Source organism: Oxyura jamaicensis, chromosome 1 (assembly GCF_011077185.1).
Source record: "Oxyura jamaicensis isolate SHBP4307 breed ruddy duck chromosome 1, BPBGC_Ojam_1.0, whole genome shotgun sequence".
Lineage (NCBI taxonomy): Eukaryota > Metazoa > Chordata > Aves > Anseriformes > Anatidae > Oxyura > Oxyura jamaicensis.
This window is the reverse complement of record NC_048893.1, coordinates 81,647,558-81,672,392: the sequence shown is the minus strand read 5'-3', so window position 1 is coordinate 81,672,392 and position 24,835 is coordinate 81,647,558. Positions and strand designations below refer to the sequence as shown.

Sequence of the window (24,835 nt, the reverse complement as noted above, 5' to 3'; positions counted from 1 at the left end):
AAAGTTTACAAAATACATGGAAAAACACATTTACTTAAGCCTCTTTCAAAGAGGGTAATAATCTCTACTATCTACTGCAGTACTTACTCTCTTTAGCATTATACCCTTTTTCTTGTAACAACTTTCTAGTTACATGACAGTTTGAGTCCATTATAATTATCTTCTTTACCATGGAGACATCTTTCCTACCTTCTTTCCAGAAATCTCTTTTGTACTTCCACACATAACCATCTGCTGGGTTCACAACTTCCGTTAAAGTGCATGAAAGTACTGGTCAGAGTACTCCAAGGCTGATTAGAGTTGAAGGATTAAAGTGCCATTAAAAAGGCATTCACTACTCTCCCTCCCATCCCCAAGATCTACTACAGAAGTGAGCATTTACTCCTTTCTGCTGCTTTTCTGATGCCTACAATAAATTATACCCTAAAGGTGCACAACTGTATTTTGCACTGAAATGTGATATACATAGGATCTTGCATACAACTGCAGTGACTACCTTGGATGCGGAGGTCATGTCTGCTTCACACAGTTGTATCACTGATATCTACCCAGTGCTAGCCATACAGGTTGCTACCATACAGACTCAGGCAACATATACATAGTTTGCAACTTATCATTCAGATTTAAAAATAAACAGTGAAATAGCTGTGACAGTAGATATTCCAAATTAAAAAAAAAAAAAAAAAGAAAAAAGACAGTGCTGAAGTACTACAAGGCTGTCAAAGCAGCTGTACTGAGCCCAGCAAAATTTGACAGTAGTCCTCCATCCACATTCTGAAATAGCATCTGACAGTCTTCTTAATTCTTCTTCAACAGTACCCCAATGGAAAAACAAAAATGAAGCCAAAAAGAACAACCAAACAAACTAAAAAAGCAGCAACAACAAAACACACAAAAGCCCAACAGAATTATTTAAATTATTATCAGAAACAAAACAAAACAAACATAGAATTCTTAGGATTAGGAGCCTGGGGAAGATAATAATATAAATACTAATTGGAAATAGTTGTATGCGTACTTTGTTTTCTGAGTATCTTCTTGACTTGAGATGCTGCAGTGCTTGCAGCAACTTTTCTGAATGATTATAAATGATGGGAATCTATACCTCAGCCATGCAGCCAGTGCGGATATTGTAGTCCCCACATGGTAAAAGTGAATGCACTAGATAAAAGCCAATCCAGTGAATTGCAGGGAGATGACTACTGTTATCAGTCGGGCCCTGCTTCTTACTTGGCCTCAGGACTGAGACATCATTTAGATGGAAAAATTCGCTACTACCATCTGTTGAGCCCACGGATTCTGAAAGTAATGAAAGACAAGTGCTGATCTGCATTCCTGTTGGATTCACTTCTTCACTAATACCACTGACAGGTCTGAAGTGTGTGCTTGTGGCAGGATCTAGTGAAAAGAATGCAGAAATAACTGACAGGAGAAACTACTAAGTCTTAGACAGCTGCCAGAGTGGTTGTGTAACAATCATTCACATTGAGGACTGCTACAATACTGTGGCTTCTACTGCTGGGACGCGTGATGTAGTTAACTATACAAGCCTCATTTGTCTTGAAAGCACTGCTATAGGAAAGATTGGAGCTGCTGAAAATTATGCCACTGAAGATGATACTAAAATATAGCGCTAGCTCCACTGATTCAGTTATCTTGGACAAAATTGATGGGATTTTTTTGACTATATGGTACATAAAACTTGGAGTTCTTTTTAGAAGTAGCCACTTTTTGCTATGAGTAACAAGAAGGCTTAAAAGGGTTTGGATTATTTATTTACTGGAGGAATACTTTTTTTCCAAAAAATTTTTGAATTGATCTTTCAGCAATTTCGTAACTGTTGAGGAGTAAATGGTTGCAGGTGCATTTTCAGGGGAACACAATTGCTGTGGAGAGCCAGACTTCCTCTCAGAATTTGACTGAAGAACATCATCTAGCTGCCATGTACCACTCTTCTGAACAGGGAGTCTGTTCTGATCTTGAACATCACTGTCTCGTGTATAAAGTATTTGAATGTAGTATTTGAAGTAGTATTTGAAATCTGAAAATCAAGTTCTGTTAGCTAGTTAATAATTAAGTACCATCTTAAAAGAGTGGCAAAGGAAGCATCCTCAAAAAGAAAATAAATGCAATCCTCATAATATACTGCATCATTCAACAATCTACTGATTGCTAACTGTATAAACAATCAATATTTAGAGCAATTGACAAAGAACACCTGGGCATTGCAGGGAGCACTGCTCCTGGTGGGTAAGAAAAGCTTGAGAAGGTTGGAAAAAATTTGACATTTTTACCCAGGGCTGGATGGCTGGGGCCACAGAGCACTCCAATAGGTACTGTAAAGCAACAGCATCCAGCTTGACCATGATGCGTATACATGCACTAGAGTGGACATGGGTACTTAAGCTCCCAAAGAAAACTAACTTCACATCAGAGATATGAGATTAACTGATGGAAGAAGTTTCTTTAGTATTTAAATTCCAGAAACAATAGTCTGAGATATAAACACAATGTTGTCTCTGACGTTCTTACTTTCTGTGATTCTATGATTACATAAAAATGGCATTTTCTGAGCTGTCTTGCAGCAGTATTTGCTATGTTGTGATAGTTGAACACTGCTGGATCCTTCTTTTGGGTATCTAATGCTGTGCAATAACAAAGAGCATGGATCAATTTTTTAAGTCTGACAAATTAGAGCACTCAGAGCAAACAGATCAAAAGGAAGGTTCCCTACCTCCAGCCAGAAGGTTCCCTACCTCCAGCCAATGTGAGAAGGAGAAAAGGCACTTTAAACCAGGCTGGGTGGGAGGCCCACCTGATGATGCTGAGTGCAAAGAAGCTCATCCTCAGCATTTATCACCAGAAAAACAAGCAAACAAACAAACAAACAAAACAAAACAAAACAAAACAAAACAAAAAACCTTTAAAAGTTTCAAATTTTCAGCTCTTACCACAGCTGTGAATCTAAGTAGTAGGACATTGAAATGAATTGTACTTTACGGCAGAAGACTCCACTAATGTTATTCAGGAGCATGCAGATGTTGTGGATAACATAATTTGTTCACACCCTTGTTATGAAGTATGTAGTGACCTAGCTAAGGCTCTATATGCCATGTATTGGGAAACAGAACATCTGAAAAACATGTGCTGTCATCCTTCTTCCTCTTAGTATCTCCAATGAATGGCATGACACTGTCTACTGCAAGACTTAAGAGGGAGGGTGTGGTGGTATATCTTCTACTTTCCCTTTTATATAAGATAAGGGAGTAAAGTGTGGCAGGACAGATACCTTCTTTTTGTCTGGTGGGTGCTGAGAACATTTCCAGCTCTGTACTATGAGTAGGAAGAATCTATTTTACACTCTTACCCTTCTGCTTGCATAAATGACAATAAGATTTTGCTCAACATTTTGAAAAACAAATTAAAATTGTCAGCTATGAAGGAAGACCTATGATACGGGCAACAATCAAAGAACAGTAAGGGAATGGGCTCTGGAAATATTTTGAGATTTTAATTTAAAATTGAGTATGTAATTATGTAAAACAAATCCTACTCTGATTCTTTGCACGTATCTTTCAGTGTCAAGTAGGACTTCAGATAAACACAAACCCTGATCCAGAAGGATGTTCCAAAATGTGTAAATCAATATGTTTCAAGCAAACTCAAATGCATGTGGGTGGTGTTGTCTGAGAGAAAGCCAGAAAGGAAACATGATGCACTACAGGTCATATCACATGGGAAGCAGGAGCAGCTCAGCTCTTTCTCCCTCCTGTCCACACCATCCTTTTCTCCAGTACCAAATTTGCTTTGCCATGTCTCCAGAGACAGAAATTTGCCCATGCAAAAAATTTGTGACATTGGGCCTACAGTGCAGAGAATGAATGAGAAAGTTTATATTCTCTGATTTTCACGTGCCCACCATAATAAATGTGAGTCAGAATAAAATATTTCAAGAGTGACCACATGGCAACTGCTAAAAAAAATTTTTTTAACCTCACAGGACCCAACACACTGCATCTAAGACTACTGAAAAATTCAGCTACTGTTTTGAACTTAAGCAAGTTGACTGTTGACTTAAGCAAACACTGGAAAGCTAACAAAGTTTAAAAGGACTGGGAAGTAGCTGATGCTGTAACGGTATTTAAAAAGATTAATGAAAGAATCTTTTATTAAGATTAAATTAGTTAAAATTTATTAGGTAAAATTAGTTATGTAGCTTGAAAAAAATAGTGTTTGATTGACAATTGCATGCTGATACCATTAGGAGTATTAGTATATTCCTTGGTATTGTACAAAATATTAGTCCTAAACAAAATCAAGGCAGCACATATGAAACAGATTAAAAATTGGCCTTCTAGCACAGATCAACATAAAATAAAAAATTGTGAAAAATTTTCATCCAATCAATATTCTGCAAGGATATTTTAATCAATGGTAGGCAGCATCTACTGATGATCTGCAAGAGAAGAAATGCTAAACAAAAATGCAGAAGACACAAAAATTGATGGAGCTATAGATAGTGATAAAGGAAAAGTCAGCCCTGTAAATTCATTCAGAGCAAGTGATAAAATGGGTTTCACCTGGGACAATCATGTTTTAGCAGAGAAAAGTATAAGGTTGCACATCGAGGAATTGGGAATGTAAATCACAATAGGAGGAAAGCAGTAAATCAAAAATACTATAACCAACTTCAGAGTAAAACCGACTGGAAAATGGACGACAGTGTCATACAAAGGTTAAGAGTGCAAACACAGTTCTTGGCTGGGCAAAGACAAGAAGCTGAGAAGAAATCAGATGATGACACATTAGCAGAACCATTACAGAAACTAAATATCCAATTCTTGCTTCCAAACACTTACAACACTGGAAAATACTTAGAAAAGAGATTGAGAAATAATTAAAAGCCTGATTTATGTTGTGAGATTAAAGGAAATCATATATCTGTTTTGGAAGAGCACGCCCATCATACCTTTATCAGTAACCAGCTACATTATAGCTGATAGCCCTTTAAAACAAAGGGAAAAAATCAATCAGCTGAAAGCCAAAGTTTAGCCGAATTCAGGTCAGAAATAAGACACATTACAGTTTCAAAACAATTTGAACTGGAATTTTATTATATAAATCTATTAAATGTGAATTTTCAGAACTCCAAGTACAAGGATTTTTGTTCAGGAGACTGCCTGCACTAAAACTGAGCTTTCAAAGCTTGTGTTGAAAGAAACATGGCATGCACAAAGCACAGAACAAGTTTGACACCAAATATGAATTTGCATGCAGACAAGATCACACAATCCCTGATGCTGTTGGCATCATAGCTAACTAGACTAAAGCTAGCTTGATTACCCTCTACTCTTCTTAACTGTAGATTAGGCACATGAGTATATATGGGTACAAGTGAGTCTGACGGAAGATGGCTGTGTATGGGAAAACTCAAAAATAACAGCTGGGCGACATAAAGCTTAGAGTCACCACAGAAAGGCCCCCAAAAAATCCCACTGAACTGCCCTTACTGGTCTGCTTGGGCAGACACTACTTGAATTGTGAGAGGAAGCAAGATCATATTACAAAAGACCTACAGAACAAGGAATGGGTATAAATTACATTTTACAAGATGAATATTGAATATAGCATTAAAAACTTGAGAAAATAATTTGAAGGTTAAAAGAATTCAGGACTTCAACTCCTCAAATGTTTCTGAACACTGAACAAAAATAATTTGGCCATTCTGCACATCTCAGAGTTGTTAGAGCTATTTCTAATAAAATATGCTTTGGAGTTTTACTTTATAACATTTTGAATGATACGATATTTTTAGCACAATAATCTGCATCAGATATATTTCACAATAATACTTTTTAAACTACTTAAAATGAAAGCTAGTCTTATTCATCACTTGATTTCTTAAAACTTACATAATCAAAACAAGTCCTATGTGTTGCTGATTTTTTTCAATTATCAAATATGCTTAAATTCCACTGTACAAGAAAACTCAATGAATTATAATCACCTCAATTGCATCGTCGTACATTTTCCTTGCTTCTGTGTCCGTCTTGTCTGACATAAGCCAGGCTTTCAATAAATATTCATAAAAACTGTCTCCCAGCCCACCCACTGACGTATGATCTGCAGGAAGGAAAGAAGCAAAAGAAAAATTGAAGATGTTACATAATAGCACCTTAAACATAATTTAAAATATAAACTTACATTTTTAAGTTATACCATTGTAGTATTACAAGTATTTTAAGCCTGTTTAGAAGGACAAAGCTGTACCGTATCCCCTCTGAACTTATTTCATAGACATGGACAGCCACAGCAGACAATGCAATTTTCCATGCTCACTACTTGGCATTCTACACAGGCTATCCCTCATATCACACATTTAATTTAACTGAAGTTTTTACTTAATTACACAGAACATAATTGTTTCGCTACTAGGGTTGTGTGTGTATACATGCATATGTACTAAAAAACATAAAAGCTCAGTATCCAGGATGCAACTAGGTCATGTGGCTGGCTATAAACCATCAACTATAAGGAATTTAATCTTTCCAGGAGATTTTTTATTTCCAACAGGACATTTACTTAACATACTACTGAATTTCTCAAGAGTAAATGTTCTTATTTAAATTCCTCCAGTTGAAAGGGAAGTAAATAATACACAACACAAGCCCTGCTCTGTTCCACCATGCCTGAGCAGCCACATCGTGTACCGTAGCCAGACTGCTTGACTACTACAATCCAGCTCCACATAACCCAGACCTCCTAATGCACAGATTTCCTTTTTGCCATCTCTTCTTTTTCTTGCAGAGGTAGCCTTTCACAAGTACTGTCATCGCTATTCTGTGCTGACAGACATAAGAAGCACCTATGTTTGCTGTCTGGGTGACTGTCACATATCATCACACAAAGCCTACTAATGGCCTGACTCAGTTTTAGACCTCCTGTTCCAACCACGGCAAGCACTCCCTCAGTACACCCTTCATTCAAAAAGTAACATGACCTCCAAGATTTAAGACACAATTCCAACTAGAAAAGTGCATAACTTCTTTATTCTCAGTATTACAAACCCCAGAATGCTGGCACCAGAGCAGTCAGTCTGCTCAATATAGGGTAAGGAAATGTTTAAGAACAATATGGTCACAGTTACAGAAATTCAGTGCCCTAAGCACAGCTGTGATATAGTCACACATCTTCCCTTTTACTGGGTGAAAGAAAGAAAGAAACAAACAATATTTCCTTTTTTAAGGTTCCTCAGAAAGGTGGTATTACTTGCAGTCTGTCTGGGAAAAAGCTGTAGAACAAAAGGTAGAACTCTCCTTCTGGTCCTTCTTGTAAAGCACTGTCATGCCCTAGATGGGCATACGTAGAAACAAATGGAAAGCCTTTAGCTTCCCCATTTGTCTTCAGGTTCTGAGTTTGGTGGAAATAATTTCATACCCTTTTCCTACATCTCAGTATCTCTGAGCGCCTTTTCACACCCAGCTATTCAGTGATTTAACTACAAGCAGTGAACTTTCATATGCTACCTAGTTCTAAGCTGTAAGAGGGCATTCAGGCCATTTTCATTCACAAATGCAAAGACTAGAAATTACATCTTCAAAGAACAATTATATTCTTAGATCGACATGAGAACTAAGGGTCTGTGGTTTTCAGAAAAAAACAAGTCATCCCAAGACTTCAAAGTTACAGCTCACGTCAGCACTACTCAAGGACTGTCTTCACAAGAGATATAGCTTAAAACAACTTCTGTTAAGCCGCTGCCTCCTCTTCAGTTGAGTTCCCATCACTTCAGAGACTGCTGCCAGCATTGCTACTCCACCAGGTTTCCTTCACAGATGCACTCAGTCCCCAGCCAGGACAGGGCTGCTGAATGTCTCTGAGCAGCGTTCCTCTTGTAGAAGCTCCAGCTGGGTTCAGGGCATGCAAGAGTAGGGAGATGAGTGGGAAAGGTTTATGTCTTAAAATAAGAAACCCATGTACAGGTGAATTTCCAAAGCCAATTATCAGAAACACTCCCCGTTTCACCTCTGCTTCTTCAGACAGTCATTTGAGAACTTTGTGTCCTGTCAGCAGCTCTCCTCCTCCTCCACATTCCTTCTTGTCTCAGATGAAAGTACAAGGAATACGGAAGCAAGTCACATCAGGACACAGCACAAAGCCACCTCCAAGGCAGCCTTTTTTGCACCTTCTTCATGTGTTCAGAGAACAGAGAAGTGCAAGCCTCTCAGATGCAGATTTTCCTCCCACTCAACCAGTGGGATGCAAACATGGTAAGGCTAAGAGGTTCTGAGGGCCTCACAGCTCTCTGCGGTATTGTTTTGTTTATTGCCATTTTGCATACCTCACACCAACTCTGATGTACGAGCAGTTTTCAAGGCTCCTCATTCGTTAAACACTGTGCTCCACCACTCCCCAGCTGATGCCCTTCACAGAAGGACCAGAGGAAAGGGCAAAAGGGCAAAGGTCAGAAGGGGCAAAATCTGATTCTGTGCCATTTCTTCAGCAGCGGGAAAGGGTGAAATTAAATACATTCTGTGGTCACATATGACAAGACAACACGGGCAGGAGGAAAGCACGGGAAACCTTTCACACAGGAGGGAAGCAGTATTTCAAGGAAACTTGCTGTATCCAGATACAGTTGTCTATATTTACCTGGCCTCTCCCATCTGCAAAAAACAGCAGAAAAAGATTGGGACTGAAAAAGTAGCAACCACAGTAGCTGAGCTAAGGTTAAAGCACATCAAGATTTCCAACTTCTACTGCTGCATTACCTGCAGCCCTCGCAATACCTTCCTCAGGTTGTCTTCTAGGGTCAGAAGATGTTGCTAACACAGAATTCGCTGCAGTTTGTGTAAGGACTCTAACTAGAAATGGTTGAAAATTAAACAAGTTTTTGTGACAGGTTCCAGGACTTCAACAAGTTGCTCATACTTAGAACGGAAATGCCAAAAAAGTATTTTTCAAAATCCCTTAATGAATCCATAAATGGTGAAAATTGTAGATTTGGGTCATCACACACCTTTCTCTCCTATAAACATAGCTCCCTAACCAAACTTATCATCATAAGGTCTATGTTGGTTATCATATTCTCCTGTTGTTTGAGAAACAGGTCAGATGGATTCAGAGATTTAATTTAGCTCAGTTCAAAATGTTTTACTCAAAATGTCTTGTGCATAGAATATTTTGAAGTTTTTTTTTTTTTTTTTTTTTTTTTTTTTAGATCAACCCCAACCTTGCATGTCAATCCAGATAATGAAAAAGGACAGCTCATGATTTGAATAATAAAGTTTGTAATAGGGTCCTGGCACTAGCTACTCTTTAGTAGACAGTTGTGAAGGTATTATGTTTAAAATGTTTATAAGTATTTTGCAAATTTGGAAATTGATTTTTCACTAATTAGATCTATAAGATTTATTTAGTCAGCTGCATAGCGTTTAAAGGTTTTTACTGTGAAAAACTATTTCACAGTGAAATCCTGAACGAAAATTCTTTGCAGATAAAGACAAATATAGCAAAGAGAACAGAAGTATGAGGTCATATCCAGTATGGCAGAAGCCACATATTCTATTCAATGACAACTACATATTTTTAGAATATTACTTCCTTCCAATGGAAGACAAATTAAGGTATTTTCTTCATTCCTTCCAGTGCTCCTCTCCTTTTTATTTTATTTTATTTTATTTTACTTTATTAAGAGTAGGCCTGCGTGACTTTTTTCAAACATGAAAGGATTCCAGTCAAAGATTCCTTGGAAAGTCTTATTTTAAATTAAAAGGCAGGGTAAGTGCAGTTGCAAAGAATTCCTTCAACAACTGCAACCAAAAGCAATTACAAAAAGCACTGCATTTTTCCTTGTTTATTATACACCTGAAAGTATGTGCAAACCTACACAATCAGTCTGTTTGCAGGCTTCCTCCTTGCAAGATAAAGCTAAATAAAATCTTAATAGAAGGCAAAAATATTTACAGGTCATAGCAATATTTTTGCCCTGTTCAAGAGATTTACATCCTGTAAAATATTGGCATTTTCCTTCTTAACAAACAGCATGCAATTGAAAAAAAAACACAACACCAACGCTCAATTTCATAGCAGTATTTTAATGAGCTTTGCATTTACCGATAAAAGACATATATTTAGTCAAGTATTATTTCTGTCTCAGCTAATAATCCAAAAATCACATTCACCTCTTTTCTACAGACTGAGTGGAAGACCTTTAAATTCTCACATCATCTAGTATTTCTAAGGGTAGTTTCACTCCAAATGATTTTATTCATATCAGCAATCAATTAGCTCACTGTTGAAGCAGCCTCCTAGAGGATGTGGACAGTCATTTCACAGCAAATGACAGAAATACATGGCAGGTCAGAAAAGAGAGCGCATGGTATCCTTCTGAAATGACAATCAATCTCAGCTTGGGATAGGAGGGAGAGTCAGTGGCTCTTGTATGATTTTTTCTTTGTAAATGACATTACTTCTTTATAAATCTGGACAGACAAAGTTTTTTCCTCAAATAGCTTTCCAGGGCCAAGACTGCAGGGCTTCCCCTCTTCAGTTACCTCTGAGGCACTGTCTGTTATTCCTTTTCTGTATTAATGATTGGAATGGTAGCCTTAGTCTAAAGTAAATAATACAAAAATTAGGTATCTATTCAGCTCATTCTTCTTTCTAACACTCAGATCTACCTAATGGCTGTAAATAACTTCCTTCTGAGCCAGACGGTTTCTAAATGAACCGCAGTGGTTCCCAAGAATACAGTTATGACAGCAGACTCCAAGTTAAGAACAATTCATTTCCTTTTGTTTATTGTGAAAGTTTGGTTCAGTAAGCAGTAAGATATTTTCCACAACAACTTAAAGACTCCTAAAGTTAATATTAATAAGAAAACCTGCTCTAATGAAGGTCTACCTGCTCTCTAGAGCAAACTTAAGATGTGTAAATTGTTTTTAAACAGATGGCTTTAAGCAGTTAACAGCAGCTTAATGAGGTGGATTAAAAACAGTTCATGATTTGCTAACCCCTCTCTGCTTTGTGCCTTAATTGTACAATTGTCATTTCCTGGCAATGCACAGGAATAAAGAAAGAAGCCAAGCGCTGTTTTAAAAACAAAACACCATGCAGAACTGATACGGCAATCCCAACACCTAGGGTGAGGCTTTGTGTTAAAGCAGCGCAGGCTGAAAGTCAGCCCTGCCCCTTCCTGACCTCAAGGAACCTCCTCCTACACTGCCTTTGCATTCATACATTCATAAAGATCATGCTTTATTTACTTCACACAGAGTGAAGAAGGTGACATAAAAAGCTGAGTAGATCTGCATTTCATGTGCCCAACACTCTGCCAGTATATAAATACAAGCAGCCAGAGAAGACAATCAACTATAACAATATTTTTAATTCATGAATTTGCAACTACAACACTGACTGAGCATTTTTAAGTATACACAGATAAAAACAAGGTAAGAATCCGAAATTTCGGAATCCATAAAAAAACTCAAGTCTTACAACTGGAAATGCTAATTTTACGACTTTAAAGCAAAAAGGAAAACTACATTAAATCTGTATACAATGCTCTATAGCCAATAGACCGGAAACACCAAGGTGAACAACTACTAAGTAATTTCAACCAAAAGAGTAGTAATACTGACTACTTTGTAACAAAAGAACAAAGGAGTAAAAGGTGATGTTTTTCCTTTGGGATCATGAACACCGTATCTTTGACAAAGCACTATTGTATTAAGTCAGGAAAGGATTTCAAGAGTGGGGAAGTTCAGACTAGGAGGGAGTAGTGAAGTGATTCAGCTAGTATTAAACTTTCATTAAGAAATCTTCACACCAGTCGTTCTGGGTACCAATTGGCCTTACACAATGCACAATCTGTAGGAGCACCTTTTCTCTGTGTAGGAAACTTTTGAAGAAGTGCTTTTCTGTTTGTCTTCAGAGTGGCACTGATTAAATTTCAGTTCAATCTTCCTTCACCTCATGTAGTTGGGCTTAGTGCCCCTCAGCTGCTCTAAATAGGTGCAAGTTCTCTTTCTAATCCTTTAATCCAAAAAGCTGAAGCCCTAGAAATTGCAGCTGCTCTAATCCACAGCGGAAGTTCAGCCTAAGGATGCCATAAGCCATAGTGGATGGCTTAAAAGTGCAAACGCTTGTAAATTAACTACAGCAGAGGCAGCCCTGATAAAAGGAGGTGGAGGTGCAATTTTTAGTCAGGTATGAATCATTCAGCACTAAGGAACATGTTACCAGCATGACAATTTTTCTGAAAACATGGAGATTGTCACATAAAAATCTACATTAAAAAAGTAGATTTAAAGTTGAAAAGACGAGCGTTGAGAATTTAGGAGACAGCTGAGTTTTCAGTTCTAATGTCTGGTGCCACAACAGATTCAAGCAACAAGAAACGCCTAGCTCAGCTCCTCCCAGCCTAGGGATGTATGATGATGAATGCTTCTGCACATACAACTTCAGAGAACTTAGCTGAACTCTAAAAATTCCATATGGAGAAAGTAAACATGAATATTTTTCAAAGGCCTGAAAAAAAATGGGTGGTTTTGTCCTCCAGCAGTGCTAAAATAAATAACTCCCACAGTATTTAATATCCAAAACATGATGATTCTTGAGATTCTTAACTGTATGCTTAGAATAAACAAAGTTTAAGTGGGTCATAATGATATTGCATCTTGAACCTCATACAGGAATGGCTGAAGCATTTTTATCAAAGAGGAAGGAAGGAAGGAAGAGAGGGAGGGAGGCAGGCAGGCAGGCGGGCAACAGCTTAAGGTTTGAAGCAGATAGAATATTCCAGTTGGAAGAGTTGAAAATTGGAAGCTACAAAAATCTGAAAACACAATCACTTAGTAGAAAGTGAACTTAAATGCTACCCACAAAATAATACAAAGCAAAAAGACTTCTTTGACCTCTAGTGATTATTAAAGATTAAATTTCTCAAGCTTACACAATTCAAGCATGTACAAAGACACCAGCAGGCCAGCAAGTAAAACTAGCCCAACTAATACACACACACACATATGTATGTAACTAATGTGACTCGTGAACCAAAACACATCTTCAACTTCAACGTCCTTTATGACTCCATTTATGATATCTTACAACAGGCTCTCCTTTCAAGTTGAGGATTTGACAGCTGGAACAAATATTTTCCTTTTTATATTCATACTTCCATGAAACTTCAAAATACTCAAACTATGGTTTACAATTCTGGAAAGATTTAGGTCATCTCTCAGAAAACATGTTTTTGAATTAAAGGCCAATCAACTAATGATGTAAAGTCCACATGCAAAAAGTCAAAAACACAATTGACCTTTGCATTGCTGATTCCATTCAGAAGCAAAGTAGCCATTTATCACCTGAAGTTGTCTTTTCCAGATTATCACACCCATCAGCATCATCCGAATGAAGTACATCAGCCTCTCTGCAATTTAGGTGGAAGATTTGGAGTAGCTGTCAATTCTAACTGCGCTGTCAGCTTTAACTAAGTTGCTTGAATTCACAGTGGATTGATGGAAAGTCAGGTATGTATATCTCCACACTGCAGCCCGTGGAGGAGCCCCCGGTGGAGCAGGTGGATGTGGCCTGGAGGAGGCTGCAGCCCATGGAGAGCCCCCGTAGGAGCAGGCCCCGGGCTGGAGCTGCAGCCCGTGGAGAGGAGCCCACGCAGGAGCAGGGGGTCTGGGGGGAGCTGCTGCCCATGGGGGACCCGTGCTGGAGCAGTTTGCTCCTGGGGGATGCATAGTTTGCTTTTAGTTTCTCACTGTTCTAGTCTGCTAGCGATAGGCAATGAACTACATTAATTTCCCTATGCTGAGTCTATTTTGTCCATGACAATAACTGGTGGGTGATGTCCCCATCCTAATCTCAATCCTTGAGCCCTTTCCATCCTATTTTCTCCCCTTTTCCTTTGAGGAGGGGGAGTGAGAGAGCAGTTGTAGTGGAGTTCAACTACTCAGCAGGGTAAAACAAGGTGGTAGGAAATCAGGTTCTGTGAAAGGCTTACTCAACAGTGACATATGGACTGAGACCGAGCTATAGCACTCTACATTTGCACTGCATTTATCACCATGCCTCTCTTATTTTTGACCACACTGGCAAAAAAGTGCTACAGAGTGATTTGCAATCACAGATCAATGTCTTCACTTAGATCCCCAAGATGAGAGGACAGTCCAACTCCTAACAGAACTTTATGATTAAAAAGAACCCAGCAGGATGATGCATTCTCCATCCAGAGAGTCAAAGTATATACCCTCTCCTCTGCATGTCACCAAACTGGAAGCTTTTCTCACATGACCACAAAAAAGTACATCTCACCATATAGTCCAGAATGTAAAAGATGTTGAAGACACAATATGCTGAAGACAGAAGAAATGGACTATTATGTGTAATCTGAAATCTATTATTGGTACAGAGAACAACATGGATCTAATTATAAACAACTAGTTGCACAGCCTTGAACATTTAAATGATACAGAAGGAATAAAATCAAAACATGTAACTGTAATATGGCTGTAAAAAATTTGCAATTGGATTTTCATAGACTTTCCTTTCATAGGAAATTTATGAGTTAAAAATGGTTGAAAAATACAGTTTAGATATCCAAAGACTGGTACAAAAATCAATTAATAAAGAAATATAAGATTCCACAGGAGCTCGGACTTTAAAAACTCACAGAGTTTTAAAACTTGTATCAAAGGATGCACTTTTAGTCCCCAGTCATTTTAATTAGCTGTCCTCAAGGTCAACAATTTAAACTCCTGAAGGGCATCAGGTGTACCCTAATACATGTTGGATTCTGTTCATACAGGCTAATTTACTGGATTTACAGTGAGGAAAACAAATGTTAAAGCAGTTAGAAGACTGACTTCAAATTCTAGATATTGATCCACTCCCCATCAATATCATGGTATAAAAGTGTAGTTTGGTGGTACAGCAAAATAAAATACTCATTTCTTTCCACATTAGTTTTTGCAAGCAGTTTGAAAACTCAAGTTACACCATATCTGAATCCTATCTTTAGGAGTTCTTTATACACACACCCTTTCAAATGCATAATTCATGTAAATGTTTAACCTTCCAATAACACTAGAATCTTAAACACACCAAACAAAGCTTCTATTTGTTTAGCTTTTTCAGCATCTTGATGAACAGACCAGCAAAATGTCTTAAACTTGCAGATTTATAAAAACGTATTCCCTGTAATGCACTGCTCTGCTGTATGTCATTAAAACAAAGTTTTAACAGATTAACTTGTTCTTGGCTTCTACTGAATAATCAGATTTGAATACAGCCTTTTCTTGAAGCACTGTTAATTACATTTGTATATGTTTACAAAGCAAAAGGGCAAGGGGAATTCCCCACCAGAGATTACATAGATTGTTTTATATTCAAAACACATGCATATTCCTAAATGCAGAACCAAGATTTTTTTTTGAAAGAAAAATTAAGGAAATCTGCCAGGACAGCACAGCAAACTAAACAGCAGAGAACCTTCTTATCTGCAATGATAAGGAGCCTGCTATTGGAGGTCTAGAAATCATGTTGTATCTTTTTTTTGTTCATAACGTACTGAACTGAAATCAGATTTAAAAAACAAAACCAACAACAAAAAACAATAAATGCCTGCAACCAATCCCCAAACTAACCATCACATACGTGGCATATCTTCAGTTATATATTTGCTGTTTCAAGAACAAATCCAAAATGAAATGTACTTGCTGAATCAAATAAATGTGCAAAAATGAAGTCAAGCTGGGAACTACTTCTACAATAAATAAAATTTATTATTTTAATCCTGCATTTAATCCTGTACCTGAGAGATAAAATCTTTTCCTTGCACTAAAGGGGAGAAAATCACCCAAGAATTAAAACAGTAGAAGCTACTGTCCAGCAGTCCAAATTGAAAATGTTTTGCAAATTTTAAAAATTTTTTTTTTTTAAATACAGGCCTGTTACAATTCTGTTAATTTCCTTTAAGGTTATGGATGTTTTGACGGCGCTTGATCTTATATTTCATAATTTGTTTTTCCCACTATTCTTGGCATTACTGGTTTCTTAGTTCTGTATATAGCACACTTTTTAATGTGTATTATATCTGTATTAACAGATATAACTTGAGAGACCACCTCTGCAACAAAAGGCATCTAGTAAATTTGAAAAAAAAAAAAAAAAAAAAAAAAAAGAAAAGTAAAAAAAAAAAAAAAAAAAAAAAAAAAAGGAAGAGTAGAAAAAAATAGTGCAAAATACCTTCATGGTAAAGGAGAACACTAACAGCTTCAGCTGGCAAAGAAAAGAGTTTTCTAATATTAGCATCCTTTTCACTACCCATAACTAATCAACCTGTTAATTTATGCTACAAAAATATTTTTAGGTTTCCAAATTATTTTCAGTATTCCTTTCATCTTTTGAAAAACGACTTCATTCTTCAGTATTATTCATTTCACCTTGCAATTAGCAGGGCTTTTACCTTGCAAAAGTAGATGTATATACTGACAGAAAGGGTTTCTTGCTTAGTTTTAACAGTCCGGATAATAGAAACCCAGGCAGTGACTTACTTCTCAATCTCTGCAGCACCTTTTAAAGTTTGCACTCAAGACAGCCACTCATATTTTAATAGAGCTCACCCTGCCAAGATATATCCTTCATGTAATTAATCCTTCCCTACGTGGGGTTATGCACAATGTGAAAGCATCTTCTTTGTCAAGTTATCTGGTTAAGGAGTATTCAGTACAAAAGAAGTATCAAACCAGGAAACTGATAAACACACAGCTGGTGGTAACAACAAGCTGGTGGTAACAGACAATAATGAAGACCAGAACTCTTCAGCTCCTGACTGATGGGTCAGTAAAGGACCTGCTCATATACAGCCTTAGAGAGTCAACCTAAATGTCATCACTGATAAGAACGGGGAAACACGATCATCATGAATATTATTTGAGGAAAACTCTAGGACTGTGAAAAATATATATCTATGGGACAGCTGAAGGGCCCTCTTGCTTAATGTAAAATTTACAACTGGATTTTAGGGGAAGGGCTAAAGGCAGAAAAAGGAAAAAATCAGGGTGAACTGGGGAGGAACAAGCAAGGAAAAAATGAAGATCAGGTGGGTTAAAAAGGCCTGGCTGCATGTAAACAGGTCGCCTATCAACATGCTTGCTTTCCTGAGCCCTGCATGCACTCAACAATCTGTCACTTTCTTTTTACTAAATCCTTTTTTTACTATTTTTTTTTGTGTCTGATTTTACTCATTATCCCATGTGTGAGTGCTGCATGGTGTAAACATCAGCAACTGGAGAAGTCACAGGTCACAGAGCCTGCAGGTCTAGGTGCCAGCAAATGGAGAGAATGGCATGCAATAGCGGTCCATTGACAGTATCTGGAGAGAGTGGGATGCATGTTGCAAGGTCAGAGTGATAGCAACTGGTGAATGGAGCTGCAGCAAGTGGAGAAAAAGGAATGTCACAGGGCCCTAGGTCTATGTGCCAACAAATGGGAAGACCTACCTGTGTTTATTTTTCCCAGTTGACTTGATCCTGAGTACATGTCTTTACATGGAATTCATTAGCAAACCTCAAGGTGGACAGGATGGTGAGTAGGAGACCTGCATCTGGAAAGACCCAAGGTCTAAGCTGATGCCTGGATAAGGGGTCCAGGGTCCAAGCACAGGTATTAGGTAATTAAGTATGTGATATTTTAAAAATTACTGAGTGTGAGGGTTGCTTGGGAAAAGAGAGTAAGTGTATGCACCTATTTGGTCACAAACATAAGGAGGATGAACAAGACCTGGCTACCAATACTCATCTTTTATGTGAGTATTACATTTAGAGGCTACAAAAGCTCTGTCAGTGGTAGTCTGTGTGGGTGGCCATGCTAGTGTCCTCTAAGATGATGTGTGCACCTCCCTAGGATACATGCTCATCCTCGCTGCTGGGCAAACCTGCATGTTGTAACAGCAGCAGTCGCATCCATGGGACTGAGACAGGGATACCTCCCGGGTCTCAAAATGCACTGGGCTGGACATCAAAAGCTATGAAAGAACAATCCCCGGCTCTGAGAGTCTGCTAGGCGCAGTGACTTTCTTAACATCTTTAATAAAGTGTATTATAAACATTTATTTCAGATTTTTTTTCATTTTTCTTTTTAAATACTGACAAAGAAATACAGACAGATGGTGACATATATTTGACACAATTTCATATCACAAATAAAAATAGATTGAGTGTATTATTCTTGGTTTGTCTGTTACCTGCAAGAGTTTAAATGAAGCAGTTCAATTAATTACCTAGCTCTACTCGAGAGCATTAGTCTAAATCCATCTGTACAAGCAGGCATAAAAATTTAGAGCCCACTATTTGCACTGATTTAATTAAGGTAATTTAAAATTGTTTTTATGACTTTTCCTACATGTGAAAAATGCACAGTTTTAAAGAAAATGTAAATCTAATCCAATTCAATTAAATCCATGGACATGTTCTCTAAATAAAGTTTAATACTAAAACTGCTTGCTTTGGTTTAATTTAAGCATTTATTTTGCAAATGAAATGCCGCCACTTAAATTGAAATATGCACATCCACAAAGACATCTGCTTTGGTTTATTTAAGGGACAGTCTACAGCACAAACAACTAGGAAGAAGATATAAATTTCTCCCATTCAGGGACATTGGGTAAGCCTCAACGTATTCTATACTACAGCTGCAGAGAACTGCAAGAAAATCACCAGAAGGTGCTAAGGCAGCATGTGTAACAAGGTGGGTTATATACCTATGTGAATCCTCTTACTTGTGGTTATAGGATAGACGTCACTTTGTATGGGAAACAAAGTATTTAAATTTAGTATATTAAATAATCATATGTGGTCTGATACCACACTGTTAGCAGTCCTTGGAAACCAGCTGTCAGAGTGCCCCTCATCAGATTTTTAGCTTGGCCCACTTGCAGATTTGTCTAAAAGGGCTTGTCTTAGGTAATGATACATGAACAAAGTACTGCAAAACAGACCATAATCTGTCCATTCATCACATCAGTATAGAGTGCTGGGAACTTCAGTACCTGCCATTACATTCCTAACAGTAGTATTCAGCTCACGCACTGTAAATGTACACACCAGCTTACTTTACAGTAACTTGTTTGTGTGCTCATATGTCATTAAGGCAAATAAACACAGAAGGCTAACATAGAATAAATATTTTTGTTACTTGCATGCATAGAGAAACCATACATAGCCTAAAAAACGCTTTTAGTTAAACTGACGCTACTTTCTTATATAATAAATGCAGGTAACTCTACAGATAGACCAGTTCCAGAGTGATGAATCCAGAGTGATTTGAGTTACCTTTCAGTAATATCTTTGCATGAGATGTTGGAAGCAGATGAAATGCAGTATTTCATTCTCAGTATTGAAAAGCAGAAAGGAAGAATGCTCAATTTACAGAAATGTGCAAATACAAATAGCGTTTCCTAACTTGGCAATAGCATACAGAGTGGCAATATCGTTGTTATTGCTGTTTTATTTGGTATTCACATCTAACTTGTTTGCAAATGTAAATTAGAATTAAATTTTCTCAACATTTTCATTTTAGGAAAACAGTTCTTCACTACAAAGTAATTTCCATAATTCTGAAATCACTTGCATTTAATCAAAATTTTAGTTATTATACCTGTATAGCAGGCTTTTTGAGAAAGTACTGGCATTTTTATTGCAAATAATCCCAATTCATTGTATGCTGTTCTGATGCTTACACCAAACAAATTGTTCACCAAGTGAAAAGTAAAGCTAACAAAGTGAACTGTACATTAACATGAGAAGTTACAACATGCTTCTTGCCAGCTATTTTTATTTCAAGTTTTACAGAAACTGGAACTCCAAGACAGAAGTAGCGTAAATCACTTATTTCAACTGGACCATCACATTTGTCCATGATTAAAAATTGAATCTGTCAGCGTTCCTGTGAGCATTACAGCTTTGTTTTCTAGCAAAAGCCCCAGTGAGATGACATATCCTGAGCTGAACCCATTAAAAGCTGTCTGTCATGCCACTCATGCTGTAATAACACCTGCATGTTAAACTCTTAAACACAAATATTTAGCCTACACATGACATCGTTTTCCTCCTCCTGGGTATAACAAACTCCTGCTACACAGCACTAAAGCCCCAGTTACGCACTGCTACCTTTCAAAGCAGTTCCACTGGAAAGCAGAGGCAAAGCAATGACTAGAAAGCCATTCACCCGACAATTTTTAGGATTGGGTTTTATGGCATTCAAATGGAAAAAAACAAAACAAAACAAAACAAAAACAATGGAATGGAATGGCAGTCCTCACTGCAGAACTGCCTGCAGACGCTCTGGACCCTGATGACTGCTGCTGCATGAGATGGGCAGAAAAAAAAAAAAAAAGAAAAAAGAAGGGAATCTGTCACCAGAGCTGTTCTTCAAGTGCAAAACAAAATCCATTAAATACACATGGAAATTTTTATTAATAAAAATGTAAACATTAAAAAGGCGTGTATAGATTGGATTTATGGGACACTATATGGCTCTACTTACCTTTCCAACTTGTTAAGAACCTGGAAGCCATCATCATGTCCTTGGTGAAACAATAATTAGTAATTGACTGGTAACTTACTTTACTGATTATATATTTTTAGGTATTTACAAAAAAAAACATTGACTGGCATGAGTGAAGTACAAATGAAAATGAATGTCTTCATGAGCACCACAAGAAGCAACCAGAACAATGAGCTGAACCTGAAGGATGGCCTGTCTCAGGACACTGTCCCTAGAGCACCATTCCCAAGCAATGAAATTGAGGAGTGTACTGCTTTTATCAAGACTAAAAAGCCCACACTCTGATAAATCAAACCACAGCACAACGACTCATCAGCAGAAGACACGCATCCTGATGTTAGACTGTGACAAGGTGATGTGCAAGCACATCACATGCACCACTCCCCTTCCCCTAGCCCAACAAGAAAACAGACCATGGACATATATTTTAACACATTTAAATGAGGAAAACCAGACAAGACACAGCAACATGGCCAAGATCTATGGAGGTATAAGTTAGAAAGTCTCTGAGGAAAAGAAAGAACCGGTAGCAATTGCTGATACCTAGACCCAAAAGATCTGCCCAAGAACCAGCTCATCACTATCGTTCAAGAACACTAGATAAGTGAAGAAGACTGGAAAGTCAGTGTGCCTTGCCCTTTGAGTCCAGTCAACACAGTGTCAACTCAATGTCTTGGTACCTTTCAGCAACAGTGAATTAAATTTATAAGAGAGTGAAAGTGTGTAGGTAAAAATCAGCTTGCTTTATGATTTTCAAAACAAATATCACATTCCCCTTCCATATAACCTTGCACTGAATTTTATTACTCTAATTTCCCTATACCAGCAGTGGAGATAAAAACTTTATATTTGTGAATTAAATCCACTTAATGCAAGGTTCTGATGGACATTGTATCATTTAGGTATTGAAGAAAGGCAGTAGGTTTTGAGATCTATGCTACATATGCTGAGAAGTTACTTCAAACAAATCTTAGATACAACTGTGCAGAACTCTTTTGTCTGCAACAGAAAGGGGCTTAAAACCATGCTTTTATGTGGTATCATACATTACTGCATAGCTCCAGTTCTCTGGATTAAAGAGGAAACAGGAAATAAAGGTTTCTAACTGGGACATTTAAAGGCACATTAGTTGCTCATGCTAAAATTTAATACTTGGGACTGCAACTGAAATAAAGTAGAAGCAATACTTGTTTTTTATTGTTGTTTTTGTTGTTGTTGTTTTTAAACACAGAAAATGATGCTAGGCTACTTGTGCAAGTACCTCTGAGAAGATATCAAAATACTGTTCTTTCTACAAAATTCATGTTGGGAGTACAGACACATACAGCTCAAAGCCTACAGGGCTACACCAAGGTTACTGAAAATGTTTGAGGTTTCTCTTTTTTTCATAAATCTGTCTTGCACTAGAATGATGCTACGTTTCAACAAAATCCCATACTTCCACAATAGTCTATTTGATGGATTTATTTTACTTATTTCACACCACTTTTGACTTAGTTGGAACACCGTACAGATTAACAGAAAACCTAACTAGAGCTGAGCCAAGCCTGAGGAGGAGAAAAAACGTTAAAAGGAAAAAAAAAAAAAAGCAAAAAACAAGCAAAACTAAACAACAAACAAACTAACAAACAAAACTGAAGAAATCCAGAAAGGTCAGAGCCAAGAGTTACATGTATCTAGGCCAATAGAGTTCTGAAATAATTTTCAGAAACTTTCTGTAGAAAGTAGTCTGTACAAGATAAAAGTTGCATCAGACTAAAGGTCACAGGAAAAAAAAAAAAAGAGAGAAAAAAACAGGGCTGCTTGGCTGCTTTTCCAGAAGCTTAAAGAAAAGTTATGCTTTGGTGCTCTTTCCACTGTCTCTGTATTTCCAGTACTAAAGTATATAAAAAGCAAAACACAATGTTCTTTGAAATTATCTTCTTAGGAAGATATAAAAGCTTTTTTCATCCTTAATACCAACAATATGAATAGGTCAGTAACAATATCATGGACTCTGACAAGGGTCCTCTAGGGAAGTGAGATTTAGTGCATGAGGGTATCACCCTTTCTTAACTGACTTTTGTGATGCATGATATGACCTCTGCAAGAGAATCGGAAGGAAGGAATTTCTGTCTAAGCCTCAGCTGTTCCAGCTCATAAGTCCAATGTTTCAGTGTTTATGCATTGTTACTCTAAGTCACATTCTTAAATTTCTGCAAATGAATTCACTAATGAGTTATCTCTCAGGGCTACAACAAAGATAGCTTCTCATTGTCCCATCCTGTTTTGTGTCAAGTAAAAAAAAAAAAAAAAAAAAAAAAAGTATTATGGATTCTTGCTTTCTTGTCCTCACAAACATTTCCTAGAGAAGTTTATAAATGCTATATTGATGAAATGTTAGAAACACTCCTGGAAGCTCTGTATCAGCATTAGGTGCCCTATTTGCCTTGGGGAGAAAAAATCCAAAACAAACTCCAGGAAGTAAGTTTGTGGTTAGTAAGCAGCACAAAAATATTAAGTGCTCTATAAAGGTGTAGTTCTTTTCATCCTAAAAACTTAACTCTTAATCTGCAATCCTAAATTCTACTTTCAAATGTATAATCTCTCAAAATTCATTTAAAAAGATATGTTAGAGCTTCATCAAGCTTTGTCAAGTTAAAACTTCCACTGTATGCTTATTTATTATTTCCTTCTCCAGAAGGAAATTGCTAATAGTAATAGTATTATTACTAAAGCCAATAAAAAGCCCCTGTAGAATCCTAGTAATCCACATTATACTACCTTTGTTGAAAGCAGTAAAAGCAATTGGTTAGGAATAGAAAAAGCAATATAAAAAAAATATTTCAGAACAGACAAGTTGACTTTTTAATAAATTATAGATGAATGTTTGTATTTACTCACCACCCCCCCCTTTTTTTTTCAGATGCATCTGTAAGCCTAAATTTGTCTGAAGGATTTATCTCATTAATCCAAGCACCCATCTCAAAAGGTGGCCCTATTCACTTGCACTCTTTGAAGAGAATTTTGGTCTTGCAGATCTAATTAGACAACTCTTTTCAAAGTCACTGCAAGGACAGCTGCATTCATTTCCCTCATGTTCCAGACTCGAAGTCAGAAGCAAATTCTCAATTTGCAAGCCAGAACATGTTCTGCTGGATATTTACAGCCAAACACTGAAATCACCAAAATCTGTCAATGATGTCAAACAGGACAAAAATAGACCATCTCTCTTGTTTTTCCTAAATGAACTTGCATTCATAAAAGATGAAGGAATAGAGGCCTTGAAGAAAAAGAACTATCTTCATCACATACACTATGAAAGCACTAAAACATTCAACATGTTTTCCCTCTCCACTTAGATTGTCCACAAAAAAAAAAAAAAAAAATCATCCCAAAGCTATTCTGCTTTGTTTTCGTGAGACACACATAGATAACAGCCGGATCTACAGAAATGTTCAGGAAGCTGTAGCTTCTTCACAACAAGGAGAAAAGGGGAGGTGCTGGTTACTTGCAATAGGATCTGAAGGAATAGCATAAACCTGCATCAGAAAAGGTTCAGGTTGGATATTAGGAAAAGGTTCTTCACTGAGGGTGGTCCATCACTGCAATAAATTCTCCAGGGCAATGGTCATGGCATCAAGCCTGCTAGAAGCAATGTTCAATAAGCATTTGGCCAATGCTTTCAGATATATGGTTTGATTTTTAGGTAGTTCTTTTTGGAGCCAGGAGTTGGACTTGATCATCCTTGTGGGTCCCTTCTCACTCAGGGTATTCTATGATTCTATGTCATTTCACATGTCACTAAGAAGAACAATGATCCTTAAAAACTGCAGTCCCTAGTACCAGGTGAAAGTATATATGTGTGCGTAAATACATGTAAATACTTTCTCTGGGTGAAATATATATTATATTAAATATAATAAGTATACTTAACCAGACAAAAGACTTCAAATATAACCAGCACAAACATGCATAATTAGTCACCTATAAACGGTACCTTACACTACACCTGCAAATAGTAATCCACTAACCAGATGGCTACAGATAAAGAAACAGGAACAAAATCAAAATGAGGAACTGTTTTTCTGTCTCATTCTTTATTACCAGAGATTTTACTGACTGACAGGAGTAAAAGATATACACTGGATTTGGTAGAAAGCTGCCTTCAGAACATACCATAAAAATGAGTTGGATGGTTTCTGAGAGAACGATTGGCAAAAATTGGTTTCAGGAAATCTAAAGTCTAAGTAATTCTTCTAGATGTTTTCAAGCAGTG

General features: G+C 37.2%; 1 protein-coding gene across 2 annotated transcripts in view; it reads right to left on the bottom strand.

Moving 5' to 3' along the window:
* MAN1A2 (mannosidase alpha class 1A member 2) overlaps positions 1–24,835 on the bottom strand; it is a 134,741-nt gene that overhangs the window by 19,044 nt on the left and 90,862 nt on the right. For both annotated transcript variants that reach the window (XM_035314375.1, XM_035314382.1), the window contains exon 9: positions 6,008–6,123. In XM_035314375.1, the coding sequence (XP_035170266.1) occupies positions 6,008–6,123 (116 nt within the window). The remainder of the gene's footprint in view (positions 1–6,007; positions 6,124–24,835) is intronic.